This window comes from Hesperophylax consimilis, chromosome 5 (assembly GCF_061612785.1).
Source record: "Hesperophylax consimilis isolate HC1 chromosome 5, BYU_Hcon_1.0, whole genome shotgun sequence".
NCBI lineage: Eukaryota > Metazoa > Arthropoda > Insecta > Trichoptera > Limnephilidae > Hesperophylax > Hesperophylax consimilis.
Genome location: NC_142840.1, coordinates 32,383,007 through 32,403,115, shown reverse-complemented (window position 1 = coordinate 32,403,115; position 20,109 = coordinate 32,383,007). Strand labels below are relative to the sequence as shown.

At 34.0% G+C, this 20,109-nt stretch overlaps 2 protein-coding genes across 3 annotated transcripts; both read left to right on the top strand.

Annotated features, from left to right (window-relative positions):
- The first annotated feature begins 5,072 nt into the window (after positions 1-5,072).
- LOC149423808 (coiled-coil domain-containing protein 22 homolog) lies at positions 5,073-12,993 on the top strand. The gene is made up of 8 exons (XM_089632129.1): positions 5,073-5,344; positions 5,476-5,644; positions 6,768-7,104; positions 7,631-7,956; positions 9,614-9,838; positions 10,517-10,668; positions 11,173-11,338; positions 11,802-12,993. The coding sequence occupies exons 1-8, from the start codon at positions 5,295-5,297 to the stop codon at positions 12,039-12,041; spliced, it is 1,665 nt and encodes a 554-aa protein (XP_089488255.1). The 5' UTR covers positions 5,073-5,294; the 3' UTR covers positions 12,042-12,993.
- Positions 12,994-14,208: 1,215 nt separating this feature from the next.
- LOC149423807 (uncharacterized) lies at positions 14,209-19,981 on the top strand. Of its 2 annotated transcripts, XM_089632126.1 has the most exons (6): positions 14,333-14,406; positions 14,509-14,669; positions 14,881-15,017; positions 15,473-16,685; positions 17,734-17,919; positions 18,431-19,981. In XM_089632126.1, the coding sequence occupies exons 1-6, from the start codon at positions 14,370-14,372 to the stop codon at positions 18,656-18,658; spliced, it is 1,962 nt and encodes a 653-aa protein (XP_089488252.1). In that variant the 5' UTR covers positions 14,333-14,369; the 3' UTR covers positions 18,659-19,981. The 2 variants fall into 2 exon arrangements, with proteins under 2 accessions (XP_089488253.1, XP_089488252.1); XM_089632127.1 differs by having other exon boundaries at positions 14,209-14,669; positions 15,473-16,568.
- The last annotated feature ends 128 nt before the right edge of the window (positions 19,982-20,109 follow it).

Genomic DNA, 20,109 nt, shown 5'->3' with positions numbered 1-20,109 from the left:
TGTTTAAATGTTTATTTATAAATGAACCTCATTCTTCCACCAGATGTCTTAAAAGATATATTAAATTACAGAAATTTTGGCAGCATACCATAAATGTCAATCTCTTTCTAAACTTCATCAATCAACATGCATTCAATTTTACTTGTACATATAATATAGGTACATTTTCACAATGCACGACAATTAATAGATTTTAATTACACATAGTACCCTTCTACAAAATAGTGTTAATTAGCCGTTCAATATTAAATATCTAGGCACTAGATTGAAACATTGCGATTTTTCATTTTGTTGTCTTTTATTACAGCAAAAAGCTGTAAAAACCGATATTACTATACGAAATTCGACAACAACGTTAATAAACACTTTTTAATATCAAAATAATATGAATACGATCTGTAAACATCACATTTGCCCATAGCAGTTGCACGTTTTTTATATACATTATTGAGGTTATGTACAAAATCGAATTGTCGATGTTATTGTAAGGCGCTGTTTTTGAAATAAAAATAAGCACATTTCACTTACCGTTGAATATTTCGTTGGAATAAAATCTCGATGAATAGCCTTAACCCATTTTTGACGTAAAATAACTTCATTTGGAAACTTGAAAGTGTGACGTTTTGGTCCGCTATCGTAATTTCCTTTGCAACGCGGAACAACGCACTTGTTAACCATTTTAAAAATTGAAAACACTTCTGTAGATAATAAATATATAAAGTCGCTAAAAGGTTTTAGCTTAACGCTTCTAATTTATAGTTTTTTTCGCTAAAATCAAGACGCACGCGCTGCGGTGTACGCAATAATAGCCCATAGACGTGGGTGAAGTGAGTCAAAATGTATGAATCTGACGTTTCAAGCCGCCAACGTTCAGCCTCCTAGAAGATTAATTGCCGCCAGAGGCGCAAACTGAGTCTAGGCCTTAGTTGTTCTAGGAGGTTTTGCATATACACGCCCACAACACATTTATATTATACCTACGGGAACCCGACACGTGTTTCCACTCGGCTACTAACCGGTCGATACTTACATGAGATGACATTTGATACACGCTCAAACGTCTATATAGCCAAACAGCAAATGTTACTGAAGTTGAAGAACAATCAGTCAAAAATATGATATAGTGGGCATAGTCATATCTACAGACTCTGGTTACGTTAAAATCATCTTCTTAATTTATCAATAATAATGTGATAATTTTATATGCATACTTTCAAAATATTAAAGTCACAAAATTTACTTACTTAAAAAAAAAAATAGAATTCTTCAAAGGAAAGAAATGATTGCTAAAAATTGTTGAGTTTAGGTTCTAATTTCGATTATTTCGCATTGTTTGAAAAAGTATTTAAGTACCTTTGGAAGCATACACAGGTATTTTCGTATTCAAAACACAATGATTATAAAAAAATAACTAATTTACAAATAAATTATACATAGTTTATAAGAAACGACGAACTTTTCTGATTGAAGTCATATACATTTAGGTTAAAAAATTATCTCAAATACAAATATTTTACAAATTAACATAAAACAATACCGCACTAGCGATGAGTCGTTCATGAACGAGCCGCACAATTGAACTATCTCTCTTTGATGAGCCGTATTCGTACGACTCACCGTAAAGGGTACCACGGCTCAATTGAATAGCTACTCTTTTTTATTAGGAGATATTTTAGAAAAATCGCACCATTAAGATTATCTTAGTATTAATTTTTATTATATACTCAGAGACATAAACGGCGTCTGACGGTCCGACATCTGGACTTGGACATACAAGTCGTACGATCATTCATACGCTGGGGGCTGAGAGCCGTAACGGGGCACAGTATTCTCATTGCTCATACGCCCAGAGCTCACGGATCCAATTCAATTTAGCCCTCGTTCAATTGAGTCGACTCTTTTAGCCATACAAAAATATTTAGCTAGTACCGTGGCTCCCGCTCTTAATAAAATGAGTCATTACCTAAAAGTACCCACGACGGAAAATAATGATTCCCCCTCACTAGGGTGACCTGTGCTGAGTCGGACTAAATCAATCCTCCTCTGAGTGACCTGTAATATTTAATCTTGAACGGTTCCTAAAAAGAGTTTACATTATTTTATGGTTTAGAGATTATATATTATATGCTTAGGTACATATATTTTGATGGCCTTTCAACAAAGTGGTCTCGGACACCAATAATAATTAGTATAAAGTAAGAATTTCAACAAAGTGGTCTCAGACACCACTAATAATTAAGATAAAGTAACAATTTTTTTAAAGTAAAGGTTTTTTTACATATTTTTTTTTTCTTTATTTTGAATTTTTCCCAACGGCATTATAAGGAAATATATGGTTTTTTCTAGAGGTGAAGCGTATATACAAGAACAAATGTTTGGAACATATGTGAAATATACTTTCATACTTAGTATTTGTTGTCAAGTATTGCACGTATTGAGTAATGCGCGTATTGCGTATACATGCCATCTACGGGGGATATATTTAAGCATCTCGCTTACTCGCCTACATAAGAAAAGTGTTTCCCTAGTATTCAAATACGCGGAACACCCGTAAAGTAAACGCATGTAGAGGTGGAGCGAATATACTAGAACAAGTGTTGAACAGCGAGTATTGCGCGTCTCGTATATACATATACAAGACTCGCAAAACGCGCGAGACATGGAAGACCCGCAATACTCGCAAGACGCGCAATACTTGTAAGACGCTTAATGAGAAGAGTTTTACCTTAACCGAGTGAACAATATCCAACACAAACACAACACAAAACAAATCCATTCTGAAAACTAAGGAAATAAAAAAATGGGTATACCATCTCTGGTAAGTAAGTACAAGTACGAAATACTAGGGAACAGTTATTTGGAATTTATTTTTATTTTATTTTAATATTACATTTAGTTACAGTAGTGACGTATTGCCCATCTCACTAGGTGTGGAACGCCTGTGTTGTTGCCTTTTATTTGTTCTCACTTGTACTAGTTCAAAGTATCAAGATCAGCTAGTACGACTCACCTCTACTCACTTCTAGTTTCCTCCTTCACGCCACACGTCAACTCTATTTTTTTTACTAAACGAAGATATATATAAATATTGTAACCGGTATTTTTAACAGGTAACTTTAATAGGTACTTTTAACAGGTATTTTGATGGGTATTTTTAATATCTACTTTTAATAGGTGTTTCACTATTGGTATTTTTAATAGGTATTTTTAGTAGGTATTTTTAATGGGCAATTTTTATAGGTATATTTTGTACCGATAGTCACTGTAGGTATTTTTAGTAGGTATTTTTAATGGGCAATTTTTATAGGTATATTTTGTACCGATAGTCACTGTACCTAGCAACGAAAAAAAGTAACGGTAAAGTGCCAGAGGACACGCAAAAAAAATGTGGGGATTAATTCGACAGGGAATTTTCTAGCTACCCCCCCTCCATGGATTTGAAAAATCAGTGTGGGGAATCACACCTTGTGGGCAATTATCTGAGTGAAGTTACAAAAAAAATATACAGTGTGTGGCAAGCCTACGCACGACGGAAGTGAAACTTTTAATATTCTTCTCTCTCTCTTTTCATTTCATTCTCTCTTTTTTTCTGTTCATTGACATATTTATAAGTAGCATGTGATAATTAAAAGTTATAAAAATATGGGATTCGAACCCGGGTCCTGCATAACGAGTGTCGAACGCTCTGCCTCTAGACCGCGAGGAGAGGTATCTCGCGCAACGAGAACCACGTATACAACGTGTACTCCTCAATTGACTTGTCCCACGCAAATTTTCGTTTTCAAACACGGCAAATGAATAATATCACATAACGTCTCGCGCTTTATATAGGGTTGAATCGAAGATATATCGGCAGTGTGAAGTCATATCTGTCGTTTTTCAAAATATTTCCGTATATTTGTCCGTTTTGGAAAAGATCTATCGTCTTTCAACAGTCTCATACCCGTATGGAGTCGGAATTTGAAAAACATTTCTAAACTTTGAAAAACTCACTTACGGCTGTGCTTTTTACTAAAAAAGCTTGTCACGCACGTCTGCGAGGGTAATTAGTCGCTTTATCGGCCTTGATTAGTAATTTTAATGATTCGAAATAAAAATAATTAATCAAAATACCGAGCGACTCTACCGGCTCGAATTGTAAGCTATATTTCGACCAAAATATCATGTAGTCAAAATATCTAAAAGTCGCAGCACGAGAGCATTTTATTACTTTTCCCCGTATTAAAAAAATCACAAAAAGAAAAAAAAAATAGTTAAAGCGGGGATCGAACCTCGGTTCTTCACGACGACAGTCGGGCGCCCTGCCTCTAGACCGCGAAGCTGAGTTTGGAGAGTGATCTAAACTAGGTATATAATATTAGCTAGGCTCCTATAGCGAAATGATCACGGTTTTTCGTGACGTTCATGAGTCGGTTTTACTCCGGTCCTCGAAATTGCATGACGCGCATAAATAAGTTTCACTTCAATATTTTTCGTCTCCAGATACTGAGGTGTTCTAATCCTCAGGGTCAGTATAAAATACTTTTGAGTATTTTGTAACCGGTATTTTTTGTACCTGTACTCACTGAACCCAGTAGCGAATAATATTCACAAGACCCACCTCGCCCACCTCTATTTATGACGTCAGTAGATTTAGTGTGCGTAAAAAATGGCATTCTGACTTGTAATAAGTTGTAGAATAGTAAATTAATCATTTTTACTGCGCTGTTTTTGCGAAAAAGTACCTCGAGGGCGCTGTATTAATAATCTAAGGTTTATGTTAAGTCAGTAAGTTAAGACCTTAGTCCTAAGTCACTAGAAAAAGGTCTAAGATGCATATAAGTCTTAGATGTATCGAAAATAATGTATATCCCCCCTCCCCGAGTCATAAAACGCTGCCTTTGTCCACAGCATGGCCCGCAGCTACTGCTCCCGTTGAAATCTATTAATTATTCGATTATTTTGATGTTTCGATTAAATTATTAAGATCACGTAAATGATTCGATCCTGCCCATCACTAGATTGGGTATATCTATTATCTATTATTTATGATTACATCATGATTACATCCATCTATGCACATCTATGGTGTAATGAAAATGTCAACGAGAGAGGCAGAGAGTGGTTTATTTATGATGTCAACAAATGTCAACATTTAACATTTGATTCAACCAGATTATTAGAATAATAATTGGTAGGGCTCAGTTGGGCTTGTAATTCTTTTTCTAGCTAATTGTATAAGTTTTACAAGTACAATAAATATAAAGAATATCAGCTGAGAACATTTTGTGCGATTAATCACAGTTTTGTGCATAATGGAGGAGGTAGATAATATAATTTTACAAACCCTGCATCAGCTAGGAATGTAAGTAGATGCCGAAAATACTAATTTATTTTTGTTTTAAACTTGTTTAATTTTCAAAAGTGCATTAAAACGTTAGTAATTACTGCCCAAAGTAAGGTTTAAAAATAGTTATTAAAAACTTTGAATTCTAGGATATTCCCGGAAGATGTGACGACTCTCAAAGAATTTCCAGAGAAGTATGTTCTTCTGTCGACTATAAAATGCTTAGAAGTGATTACGGGAAATAAAGATGAATGGGAGGTACCCGAAGAAACATCCCAGAAGATTGTTATTGCAAATGAAATAATAATGCATTGCAAAGTAAGTGTCTCGTCTTATATTCTTCATGATCCATTATTGAGAAATAATGAACCATAAGAATTTTTGGTAAAGTTGTTAAATTTTTTTCTTCTCTAAAAAGTGGGGTCACCGTATGCTATATACTTCTCTGGGTATTTAACACGTTGACTGCCACGGTAATTTTCAGAATTCCGGTCTAAAAGGTCAATTTAAATATTCTTTTATTACTTGATTTTGAATAAATTTTTCATAATTATATTTTCTGTTCATTTATTAATAAATTTTCTGTTCTGCTAGCATTGATTTTTTCTCTTCTCAGAAGCCATCTATCCATATCAGCATTGATATACTACGAATTTTATCGTATTTTAGCGAATATGGCAAGTAAACACACTACGAGTTATCTCGTAGTCGGCGTCCTGGCAAAGAACGCAATCTACGAGTTATCGCTTAGTTGGCAGTCAATGTGTTAACGCGTAATATGCCATATTGCACAAATATTCTAACCATACCCCATCTCATACATATCACATGCAATGATTTTAAAATACATTGTATGACTATCAGAGAGTGTTGCACACGCTTGAAACATTTAACAATTCTTATCCGCATCATTACCGGCAGATCAGTTGAACACTGCCGTATCGTTAAAGAACTATCAAAAACGTACTTTCTTTTCGTGGAATTTTGCACTCTAAAAAATGTTCGTAGCTTACTAAAATAAATCTTAAAAACAAAAGTGAAAAACACTTATTATAAAAATTATAATAAAAGATAAAGAATATTTTATGATCTACTTTAAAAAAAAATTGTAAGAGAGAAAAAATATTTCTCTGAATATAAGTAGCTATTCTGGGGAAACTTCTTACGGTAGATTTTATACTGTTTTTATAAATATATAAACACATTTTCTGGTAAGACAGTACCTACTATTGCACAAAAACGTAATTTCACAAGAAAACAAGTAAGTTATTACCAAAATAGATCCAGCTGGCGCATGGTGTATTAGGTCACGGAAGCTTGGCGTTTCAAAGGTAGCAACAAAAACTAACTTTTATTTATTGAAACAGCCGCTGGTAGATTCCCAAGAAGTACAAATATGTTACTTTATTCCATAGTTAAATAGCAATTAATTTTCTTTCAGAAATTAGGATTCAAAGGAAAATTGGGATATGAATTACTTCTTTATCCAAATGAAACAGACACCAGAAAAATTCTTACCTTCTTGATCAACAAACTGCCAAAGGAAACTGATAAAGCCTATATGTATATTATGAGAGATGAGTTCTCGTTGCTGATGCAAAACATTTGCCAGAAGGTGTCTGAAGACCTGGATTCACCATGGGCTCCCCCGTACTGTGCGTTGAGGAGTTTTAATGTGCAACCTGATGGAACTTGGACCAAATCAGGATGTCGCCACGTTCACCCAATAGATAGCATTCCATTTAAAATAGACAAAAATGATAATAATATTACCGAAGGTACATATTCCTTAACTATTATTTTATTAATGCCTGAGCATTTTTCGAGCAGAAAAGAAAATGCAAAGGCAATGTAGTTAATTACACCAGAGTGTGCAGATGATAGAGGTTTTGGGTTTTCATTTATGTACCAAGATTCATTTTAGGAGTAGCTACTTAGAACAGTCGCTGGTGTTTGCGCGGTGCGCTTTAATTTTGATAAGTTTACAGTTTTATTCCAAGATTGATGAAATTTTTAACACTTGATCTTGAAAACGAGAGGAAGGTCACCGTCTATATGAGATTTCGAAAAACCACCCCCCAGTTTCCTACCCCTTAAAGTAGAATTTTGATATTGATGAATTTTTTTACACTTGACATTCAAAATAAGAGGAAAATTACTGTCTACATCTGATTCCGAAAAACTGTGCACAAAGCCCCCAACGCCAGGGACTTCAGCTAGTTAAAAATGATTCTCTTCCACCGAAATCCTTAAAGCTTTCAAGCAATCTTTTTTCACGTCTCTAAGATTTTATTTACTTTCCAGCATTCAAAACTTACTGGCATAAAAATGTGCCGGGTCGCATTTCATCTGAAACCAATCAACTTGATCCTGCCGAATCTGAAGCCAAAGCCGATGCCATTATAGAAAAGCTTAAACAATCCAAGAGAAATCAGTTCTCAAAGGAAAATATGTTTAATGAGGGAAGTGAATCCATGAAGAGTTATCTAGATTTGTCCCATGATGGTGCATTCAAGCAAGAAATAGCTCAGTTATCGTCTAAAGATGTCGACGTAGCTTTGAAACAAATCGAAAAAGAAAGTAAAACACTTCTCAGAAAAATTGATGAAGCCAAAAGCAAAAAAGAACAGGTAACTTTTTGTATACTGTGTAACTTTCTATTGAGTGAGTTATGTATCTATGTACCTATCTATCTATGTATCTATGTACCGAGTTCACACGATTTTAGTAAACTATTCCTTAACTTCTCAGGCTAATTTGTTCAGTTTTGTGAACAAATAGCTATTACCCATGGAGTCAATATAGTGACATAGAAATTGTTTCTGTTAATCTCCTTTACTGTAAGGGTGAGAAATATAAACTATACGGTGTTAGAAATAGAAAACATTACACTTTTTATTCAAATCCAGAAGTTAACCACAGAAGAATTAAAATGTATGCCAATATGAAACCAAAGGTTCCTACGGAAATTTGAGAACAAATTATGATATTCAGTTTTTTTAATAATCATTTTTATATGGAATGACAAAAAACTGAGGTGGCAGTAATGTTTGGTAAAATATGTGTTTTTTTTTTCATTTTCAGTATTTTTTAAAACTTTTTGTTTGATTTAAAAATTTGAATATTTCATAAACGGTATGTTTATTTCTAATCATAAAATTTGAAAGCGTATTTCTTCACCTTTCAAACATAGTTTTTCAGTTTTCGACTGCGTTCAGAAATATTACATCAATTTGGGTTTTATTGCGAAGCGGAAATACACACAAATTTTCCGAATTTCTGACAGCAACTTTAAGAAATATAACGGTCAACATGCCAGAGGCCTGAGGGGTTAATGCAAAATATACCGGCACGCAATAGTGGAAACATTTGCATTTAAATAATCCATGAACGCAATTACGGTCAGGCCTCGTACCGACTTTGTGACAGTTCTGCTTTTGATTATACTAATAATAATAATAAAATGGCATTTATTTAGCGCAGGTTAGTGTCATTTCACTTCTAGTGCGCTTTACCAAAAACTTAAAAATAATAATTTAGTATTAGTGGTCATGTTCTTAAAATTATTCCTACAGTTCGCCTTACCCAATCTTGGGAATTATTTTTTTTTTACTTAACCCTTAAATGCATGATTTATTTATTTTTCTGGAAAAAAATATATTTTGTAGATATTTACATGCAATGCAATTTTTTAATGATATTTGATTTTTAAAAAATTGTTGCAGGTTTACAACACCATGTATTTAATAAAAATTAATATGAACAATTTACGTATGAAAAAAAAATAAAAAACCTAAAAAAATTTCTCAAAACTAATAAGTGTACCGGAAAAATACGAGTTATTACATATAAGTATTGTATTATTGTATCTACTTACCTAAGAAAATCAAAATAATAACAGCAAAACAAAACTGTAATTCTAACCTCCAACCAATTTTCGAGAATCTTCACTTTGTTAAAGAAAAAGTGACATTTGACATTCGCGAAAGAAAAAAAAGGTGATGCCACTCGATAAAATATATTACCGTGAACTTGATAATTCTAAAACGGCATGCATTGTATACACCAAAGAGTTAAAGGTGGTTTGAACAGTATGTTGCAGTTTTGCAACAGTATGCATTTAAGGGTTAAATTCAATTTTTAAACTTAAAAAAATTGCAAGCAGATGAACCAAAGTAATTTGACTTAAAAGGGTGCCAAAATGCCCTCGTGTGTAATAAGAAAGTGTTAAAAATAACCCTTCCTTTGTAAATAACTATCATTTAATTGGTTTTAAATTATCGCCAGATTGAAAAAGACCTGGCTGCTGAAAAGTCCAAAGAATCTGCAATGAAGGAAAAAATGGAGACACTGTCTCTCGTTACATCACTATTACCCGATATAGAGATGAACATGGAGAAACTGGAGAAGATTCATGAGAAGGAAACAAATAAGTTGGTGGCACTAAAAAACGATATGGCTGCATTGGAGATTAAATCTCAGAAAGAAAAAGAAATTTTGGAGAAATATAAGGTAACTTTTTTTATTGTATGGTTGAATAATTCATTGAATTTGGAAGCCACTTCTTGACTGGAGCCCCTGGATAAACCTACTTGATTCTGTGCAAAGGAGGACGGTTCGTCTGATTGACAATCCATTGTTAACAGACCGATTGCCATAAATAATCAACAGATGCAAAGTAGGCATGCCGATTCTGCAGGCATTTCAGCATAAATCAACTTCTATAGATTGATAACTTCGGGCTTTTTGTATGAAACAAATTTGTCCTTAAAAACCATAGATATGCCAATATATAGACAGTAAAATTCTCATTCGGAGCCTACTTATTATACTATACACCAATGAAAAACTTTGAAAGTTTATTCCATAGATTTTCAGAGTTTTTCATTGGTGGATATAGTTAGGCAAACATATGACGTCACAATATTTCGGTTGCAATTTTCGATCGAAGTTATACCCCCCTGCATTTCAGTGGAGTTATTCTCGAAGGAGACCTTTGCACCGGTGTATATATACAAAACTCAACAGACACGAGCTCATGAATATAATGTCCTAAGTGACAATAGTCTTTCTGATTCTGCAGTTATTTCTTCAGATCCTGAGTACCCTATTTGTGTCACCCTATCTTTCCATACTATCAAGTTTATATTCCCTGCATTATAATGATTAACATGCTTTTCTGTTTTCCAGATCAAACATTCAAAACACTTTAAAACTATAAAGTCGTTGGAGGGAAAAGTTAAACGGCTTTCTGATGAACACCAAAAACAAACTGCTTTGAAAGTTCAATTACGAAAAGATTGTGATAAAAGAAATTTGAAAAAGAAATACATTAAAAAAAGGTACAATAATAATGATTTTTTAAAAATTTATATGAAGGACTTGTAGTCAAAGATTTTCTTAGTATAGTAGTATATTATCTTTGTTTTTATAGTGAAATAACTGTAAATTATTATTTACGTTTTAAATATAATACCATCCAATTTCAGAAAATGCGTGTGTGTGTGCCATAAGTGCCACCAGAAGTGGATAGAATGCATTGTCATGAACAACAAGGCTATCTGTCTCGAGTTTCAGCTTGATCGGATGTCGGGAAGTGGGTTAATTTCCACTTCCTTCATTCATTCAATCAAGAAATAAAATCGAAATACAAATAGGTATTTAAAAATATTGCAATGAAAAAATAGAACCCCTAATGTATAGATTCTATATCCGCAAACTGTAAAATTCCCCCGCGATAACACAGGGTCATCCCTAGCATGGAGGGTGAAATATCACAAAAAACCACATGTACTCTCTAAATCATATATCAATAAAATAAATAAATTTTACATAATTTTTTTTAGATCTGCTTATACCAAAAGAATAATGGAGATCATAGGCAATATATCAAAACAAAAGGTTGAAATCAACAAAATTCTATCTGATACAAGAATCTTGCAGAAAGACATGAATAACATGAATGGACGGCTGGATAGATCTTTCACTGTGGTGGACGAATTGGTGTTCAAGGTATGTTTTTGCTACAAGTTCATTGTCACCGTTATTCCACCTGCATTAACCACTTTATTTCCACAAAATTTTGATCACGTAAACAAACTAAACCTGAGTGTCTCAACAAAGGACAGCAACAGCCAACCCTTTAACCAATGGACTGTTTTTCGAGCACATGTGCATGCTAATTTTTACGACCGCCCTCAGCGCTCGCGCACATGTGTGAGCTCTAATACCGTCCACACTGGAAATTGTAGATTTTCTAAATGCGAGATTTAATATATATGAATGAAAGGCATTTAATTTTGTAAACCGAAAACAATTGCAAAAAATCATAAATCGTAGTTTTTATTCGGACATTTGCTCAAAACTCATCAAGATAATTTTTGAGCAGGTCTGCAAATTCTCACCTGACAGGTGGGAATATATTGACTTATTTCCGACATTCAACAGGTTAAGTAATTCTTTAATTTTCTTCTAGGATGCCAAAAGGGATGAACACGCAAGAAAGACATACAAATTAATTGCTTACATTCACACTGGATGTGGAGAAATTGTCAATAAAGTAAATGATATTGGATCAAATTTAAGAGAAATTCGCGATCTTGAGAAACATGTGGAGACTGAAAAGAAAAAGAATATAACAGAAAATCTGCAAAGAGTTTATTTGGATTTGAAATATGTTCAGTCCAAAAACATCTGTGCTCCTGACAATAATTAATATTTTTATTTAAAAATAATAATGAGTAATGTATAATAAAATGGTTTTCATTAACCCGTAGGATCCAGCAAGAATATTCAATAAATAAAAATATATTTTTGCAAATTTTGCAAAATTATATATGTATTCATATTTTTATTATAAATATAATCCAGGATATAAAAATAATAAAAATGTACATTACTTATATACATAATATTTTATCTTTACTTTGTATTATTGTATTCGCTAATATTAGTTACAGAGTCATGGTTAGGACGGGTTGTTTCGGAGAATTTGAACAATTCATCAAATTTCAACATTCATTTTCGGGTTCTGTGAAAGACTTATTCAAGTTCTGTTAATATATCATATCAAAACAGAACTTGAAAATGAACGTTGAAATTTGATGAATTGTTCAAATTCTCCGAAACAACCCGTCCTTAGTAATTAAGGTTGAAGGATTCTTTCCCACTGCATTATGAGATTATTATTTATGCTAAAAATACCAATTTTAATACTAAAAATATGTCAATGTGAAAGATGGAATTTATTTTCTCACTTTGTTTTTTGTATTTAATCCTAGGTTTAACCTACTATGAAAGTATCATAAAATTTTGTACTGTGTAATTTTATTGTAAATTTAGATATAATAAATGTATTTAAGAAAATTGTATTTGCATTTTAAGTTTATTACATAGGTAAATAATAAACAAATCACAGCACCCAGAAATGGCTATTAACCACTGAACAGATTGAGGTGTGTTCTGTACCAATTTACGTAAGATTTTCTTCTTGGCTAGACATTTTCTTCTTCTTCTAGACAGGCAATTGAAATTGATTATCTGCTCCAGAAAGAATACTGTTGACGCAACTATATGCATCTCCCTCTAACATATCTTCCTGCATTACCTGTCCCTGTCTGACAGTGTGGAGTACATACCTACCTCAGTGACATTGCAATAATTGTACAAACCAGTCTGTTAAGAAAGCCTGTGCCGTGAACATGTTTAGTGCTCCCTCAGCGTGTATAATATTGAATCTATTACGGAAACTTGTGCAGTGATTACCATCCGCGGTGACTCTCCCTGTTGTAGGTACAAATCAAGGATTGTAAAAAATATATACTTAACAAGGATGGACATACAGCGCCCCCTTGAGCTGATTTTTCACAAAAATGGCGCTATACAAATTATCCAATTATTACTATGGCTCATCGAGGACGTAGAGTGATATATTATGTCAGTATTTTCTACCTTTCACTACCGCATACCATATTATTACTTTTATAAAAACTACATTATAATGTATATCATTCCAACACAGAGATGTCTTCCTCGGACGTCCCGGGTTTTTCTACCATTCACTCTCGATTACCACATTGTTACTGTTAAAAAACTACATTATAATGTATATCATTCCAACACAGAGATGTCTTCCTCGAACGTCCCGGGTTTTTCTACCATTCACTCTCGATTACCACGTTGTTACTGTTAAAAAACTACATTATAATGTATATCATTCCAACACAGAGATGTCTTCCTCGAACGTCCCGGGTTTTTCTACCATTCACTCTCGATTACCACGTTGTTACTGTTAAAAAACTACATTATAATGTATATCATTCCAACACAGAGATGTCTTCCTCGAACGTCCCGGGTTTTTCTACCATTCACTCTCGATTACCACGTTGTTACTGTTAAAAAACTACATTTTATTGACTTTAATTCGACTCGTACAGGAAATTAACTTAGATTTTCCAAAAAATACTATTATATACCCAGTGAAAAGTGAAAGAGATCGTTCCTTTCGGACTTCAACTGGACTTCGACCCAAGACATGAGCTTACGAGCTGCCCGATGCGTTTTTTTTCTGAAAAGTGCCACAAAGTGCCAAAGTGCTACAAAACTTGGGTACAAATGACATAAAAACTATGCATCTAGCAATGCCGATCAATGGAAATCTGCTTAGTACTTTGAGATTATTTTGTCCTATTGTAGAAATCAGATCTTCGAAAATTGAATATTTTGATGTATGATTTTGACTTTATATTTATTGCGAATTTGTAAAGATTATAAAACTAAAATAATGAGTACTTGCCTAATTATTTTATTTACTGTCTGAAGTTTTCTGACTGTACCTCATTACCAACATGACAAAACTTAACTGTCAAATTCAAAATGTCATTTTTCTATGAAATCTGTTCATATAAAATTATTGTTGCAAAAAGCGCCTGAAAATATTTGCCTTATTTTAGGTACCTAGTTTTGTTGTTACACGGGTCGTGATTTATTTATGGTCTATCTTAATTTTTTTTTTTTAGTTTAGATCTAGGATCTAGGTTTTAAGATGTTCTCTAAGGCGCAAAGATTTGACAGCAAAGGAGGTAATATTATTATAAATCGGTTAACTAATGTATTTATATTTTTGTTAAGTTTTAGTTATCATCTGTTATCATATATTCAAATTTGTTCTGTATTGTTTTCAGACGGATGCGGAGCTGATGCAGCATACGATCCAAAGGATTTGGATAAGCCCATTGGAGGGGTCATCACCAAAGGCGACCGCTTCGAATTCAATGAATCTGTTCTATCGAAGTCTTGCACGGAATATGTAGATAGCGAGAGATTGTCTCCAATGTTCCGAACGGTAACTTTGCTTTTACTAAAGAGCTCTTCACTAACTAACTGGTTTTAGATTAAGTGATAAACTTCCCGTGTTTTGTAGTATCTACCTTTTCATTTCCAAAATCCAATTTTGACCTACTTTATGAACCATATAATGATAATATGTGGATGATTTGTATAGCACCGTTTTTGTGCAAAATCACCTTAATGAAATACTTTGCTTAATTTTTTAGCCACAAGCTGTACGACCTTTGGGTTTAGCTTCCAGCTCTAAAAGACGGATTGGAAAGAAACTGAACAGCGCTTTTAAATCATTTTCAACAGATAATTTTTCGAGAGATATTTTGCTATCTAAGAATGTTGAAATAAGGTTTGTTTTTTAATATTTCTAAATAACATTATGCTTACGAAAGAACTTTGCTTCGTTCCGCTTGGCAGAGGTAGGCGCGCGATGCGGTATCGATGCCTTTCGGAGTCAAAGTTTTCAGGCCGTTTTGGCCGAAAACGGGACAAAATGAACAGTGGCGGGGAGTGATGATTTCGCCAGTGGCGTGGGGTAGGCACATTTTATAAATGTAAAACATATTTTGATAAAATTAAATAATGTGGCCAACAACGTCCGTTACAGTCATAGATAAAATAATAAACAACAATGATATATTTTATGCCAACTAACCAACCCTAAAATAAAGCGGTAACTGGACAACTCGGTATAGGACAGTGACAGTGATAATCAACACACAACACACCTTTGAAAACTGATATAAAGTCATGAAAAGTGATGGAAAAAACGATTTTACTAAAGTATCTCTCCTTTTATTTCAGAAACAAAGATGTGAAAATCTCCAAATATGAACAGCAAATTAAAGAAATGAATCACATTATAAATAAATTAAATGAAGAAGTAATAAATCACAAATACGATGATGATAAGCATGGTGAATATCTATCTAAAGCCGAAGAACACATCAGTGAACTGCAAACACAAATTCAAGACTTAAAAGAAAACCTTCACAACAGTGATAAAAACGTTAAAGAATTATTTGACAGTAGCTCATTGCTTCAAAAAACTGTTGAATCTAAGGAAGCCCAATTGAGAGAACTTAATTCAAAGCTGCAACTCAGTGATGAGAGATCCCTGGAACACTCCAATGATGTTCAGAACTTGAAATTACAAATAGAAAAAGCGAATAAAGAAAGTAACCAATTCTGTCTCACTTTAAACACAACCTTTAATAGGCTTGAAGCCCTCGGCCACCGACTGCAAGCTTCTGATGAAGACGTAGAGAAACTGAAATTAGAACTGGAGCAATTGAACTCGGCCAAGCAGGTATCAGAAAGTGAACTCAAGCAGGTAAAGGAACATTTGAAAAACCACAAATTGGAATACAATCAACTTTTGCTTACTATTATCAACTCAAAAATCGCATTAGATGAAAGCGCCAAAGTCATTCTCAACAACAATTCCCAGTTGAAGGACGAGTTGAAGGAAACTGAATTTGTTAAGGATATTGAAAAGGTCAAAAACGAATTGGAAAAAGATGTTTCTCTGTTTACACAGCTGGCCTTGAAACAAATCAGCGATTTGGAAAAGAAAGTAGTTTACGAACATAATTCATTTTTAACAATGAAAAGAGAGTGTGACCAAGCCTACGATAAAATCAACAATTGTCAAAGTATTCTATTTAGAACTGAAAACCAGCTGGATACCAAAGAGCAGGAATTGAATAAATTGGCATCAGAAAATTATCATCTCTCTGAAACATTGGGGGCCATGGATCTAGAAAAGAACGAACTGCAAGTCTTGCTCAACCAATTCACAAATCTCACGCATGAAAAGGATAGAGAGTTACGTGATTACGCTTCTAAGCTTTTGAGCAGTCGGGAAGAAACGTATCATTTGGAAGAACGCCTGAAGGAGGTAATAGAAAAATACAATTTAAATAGTGACGGCTCCCAATGTGATCATGAAACTATTGTTAACTCTAATGATAAACTTACTACGGATCTGCAAAACCAAGTTTGCTGTTTGAAGAAGGTTAGTTAAACAGGAATATCTTGTCAATATTACTTCCAAAAGGAAATATTACTTTCAAAGGGAAAACAGCTTTACATTTATTCTCCGGCCATCCAGAGATAGCCAAATGTCAAATCGGAAACTACTTTCGGTAATGTTATGGAACGTACGTTGACAACATATGAAGTTTGTGATCTGCCAAATTCTATCTACACACTTTTATTTATGACTTTGATAATTAAGGAGAATATCTTGAGCGATTGGTGTCATATATACACTTATTTTTGTTTGTATAGGGCGGAGACGGTTTACATATAGTTCCCGTGAGCACAATGGGCCATAGGCCATAGGCCATAGTGCCATAGGCCATAGGCCATAGGCCATAATGGGCCATAGGCCCATTGTGCTATCTCCTGTTTTACCTCATTCCTTTACAGTAATCTGGTCACTTTTATAAAGTTCGCCGTGGTTTTCATTGTATATGAGGCTATGTCTTCTGGTTCCACAATGTGTCTTCCCAAATCTCATCTATCCTTTCCAATCCCCATTAGTTCCCTGAAGACCCCAAAAGAGAAGGGGGCTTCATCTTCTCTCCACTCCTCCTTGGTTCCCTGAAGGCCCCACGATGGAAGAGTTCATTCCCCCTTGGTTTCCTGAAGGCACCGCAGGGGAAGAGCTCACCGAGGTGGCCTCAGCTCTCCTCTTCACTCCTGCCTGGTTCCCTGAAAGCCCCACGAAGTAAAATGGCCTCATCTCTCCTCTCCACTCCTCCTTGGTCCCCCGTCATATTCATTCATTTATCATATTATTTCATTAATTCCATTCCTCAAATTTATATGTAAACATATAAAACTGCTTACTGCGGTTTAAAGCCAATGAATCCACCTAGATTTCTCTGTCTATCCCATATTTTTAGGTTCTATAAATTTAGCACACTACGGCAAGCGATCGCTCAAAACATTTTTGCAAACTTGGCATAATATGCCAAAAATCGCCCCAGTGGATTCGGAACATCTAAAATATTCACATAACATTTTCATAATTTTTTTCATATTTTTTGTTTTTACAGATAGCTGATTCTGAATGTCATGTTTTGAGTTGCAAAGAGGAACAACTTAAGCAACATAACTCCAACTTGGAGAGAGAATTGGCTGACATGACTTCTAAGTACACAAACCTCCTTGGACACCAAAACAATAAACAAAAAATCAAGCATGTCAACGATTTGAAAAAACAAAACTTTTCACTAAGAGAGGTAAACTTTTATTGTTACTAGACAATGAATCCAAAAATTTAAAAAAATGCATTGATTCTTTGCTTTATCATTATATAATTAAACCTGCATATTTTCCATACTTTTCTATTTTTTGTGTACTTTAGGCATAATATTATATTGCGTTCATATTTTGACATTTTAAGTACATAATCATCCTAGTTAAGAACTATAACGTCATTTCTGTTGTCAGATAGCTGCGTTGATAAGTTGATGTATGTATAAGCAACTAAAGCATAACTTTTGATAAAATAATAGGAAAGGAAAGAGAGGAAGTTCAGAGAAGGAAAAAGGTATGCGGGGTGGTACAAGTCGGAGATCAATATGTCCAGCAGTGAATCCATCCCTCCCGCTGTGGTACAAGGCGATAGGTCGATAGAGTCTGGAACCCCTGCTAAGTCACCAAACTTACCAACCACTTGTTTATCCCCGCCTCCCGAAAAAACTATTATATATATTTCGACCATCTTCATTTAAATTTCTTTTATTGCAGGAAAATGAAAAGCTGTGCTTCACGATCCAAAAGACCACGTCCATGGTTGAGAAACTAAAGAAGAAAATAGCCGAAATGGAGTGTAAATCTCCTCTGCCGTCGAGGAAACAAATTCTCAGAAAGGAAAACATCACCGGTCCAATAGGAACAGGATGGTCTCCCAAGTCAATGGCCAGCCCTAAACTGGTCGAGAGGCCCCTAACTCCCCTGAGGGACCAGAATCGTTGATATATTATCTATGGTTTCGTGACAAACAACACAACACACCTAACCTAACATAACCTATCCTCCCAAACTAACCTAAGCTAACCAATTTTTAAAATATGGTGGCACTACCAGTTGTCACATGGTGTTCCGAATGAGTGAACTGCTGTACAGCGCTATACATTTTACTGGTGGTGCCGGCCACTAAATATTGTGGCGACACCAAGCGGACACCATGAGGGATCCTCCATAGATTGCCATACGTTTGCATTGATGTCCAACTCATGCCATCATGATGTTCCGGTGAAATAGGGCCCGAAAAGTACAGTAATATATCATAGGAAAGTGAAATGATTTAGATTTTAGCCAAAAGGTTTTAAAATTTACTACATTGACATTAAAAAAAGAATTATAATAAAATAAAAAAACGTACCCTGTGACTAACTTCTAAAATTGCCAATGTCAGTTTTTCCATAGTTATATCGATTTTCAAAATTCGCTTTTCGTAAAATTAAAACTTGGTAAAAGAGCAAAAATTCTACATACGCCCCGTGAAATTTGAAATACTGACATTGGAACTTTTAGAAGCGAGCCACAGACATATTGTTGTAACATGAATATTGTGTATTTTTTAATTAAGTCGTGTATAATGACTACAAAATAATTATTTCTATAATGCATTTCAATTACACTTTTCTTGCCTTAAATTGCAATACCAATGACTTTCAATAGAATGCTTTGTATTTTTATTTTTTTATTGTATTTGAATGGATGGAAGAGTTGAGGCATTTGTTATGGGTATTTATTTATTAAATTATTGCAAATGTTGATCATTATTGAATTTTACTTATATTTTTTACTTTGTAATATTGGTAATTTATTTGAATGGATTAAGATGTTATAGTGGTCCCAGAGAGAGGTTGTACGTACGTCATCGATGATAGTCTTCTTCCTTCTCACACTTCTTGTATGAAAACGGAAAAGACAGGAGATATTAGAATTAGAATTATGACGTCATCTACATCCTCTCTCTGGGACTACTTTATGGAGTTAGTTATAGGTATTTATTATTAAATTATTTAGAATATATTGCGCTATAGAAGTTGATTTATATTTTTTAAATGTGATGTTATTAATTTATTTTAATGGATGGAAGATATTGTTATCCCTTTGCAATTGTCAAAATATTTCCTATTTGTGATGGGCCACTCTCGTAAAGCTCGTACAACTTTCGCACGTTGCATTCCAATAAACAGATGTATTTTATGTCAGGATTTTTTTAAAGAGAAACTTGCGCTTTTATGAAGTCAGTTGTAAAGGGTTATGGAATTAGTTATTGATTAACAATTCATTTATCATTGCCAATTTTAATAATTATTGGATTTGACTTATAGAAGGAACATGTCACATGGAAATTTTTCTTGTCTATAATAAATTGTTGTATAGCAGTACTTAAATTGACAGGTAAAAGAAAT

Coding starts and splice junctions, on each gene's coding strand:
- LOC149423807 (XM_089632126.1), top strand. CDS start 14,370: ATGTTCTCTAAGGCGCAAAGATTTGACAGCAAAGGAG. Junction 14,670..14,880: donor TGTCTCCAATGTTCCGAACG/GTAACTTTGCTT, acceptor TTAATTTTTTAG/CCACAAGCTGTACGACCTTT. Junction 17,920..18,430: donor AAAACTTTTCACTAAGAGAG/GTAAACTTTTAT, acceptor CTTTTATTGCAG/GAAAATGAAAAGCTGTGCTT.
- LOC149423808 (XM_089632129.1), top strand. CDS start 5,295: ATGGAGGAGGTAGATAATATAATTTTACAAACCCTGCATCAGCTAGGA. Junction 5,645..6,767: donor AAATAATAATGCATTGCAAA/GTAAGTGTCTCG, acceptor ATTTTCTTTCAG/AAATTAGGATTCAAAGGAAA. Junction 7,957..9,613: donor CCAAAAGCAAAAAAGAACAG/GTAACTTTTTGT, acceptor AATTATCGCCAG/ATTGAAAAAGACCTGGCTGC.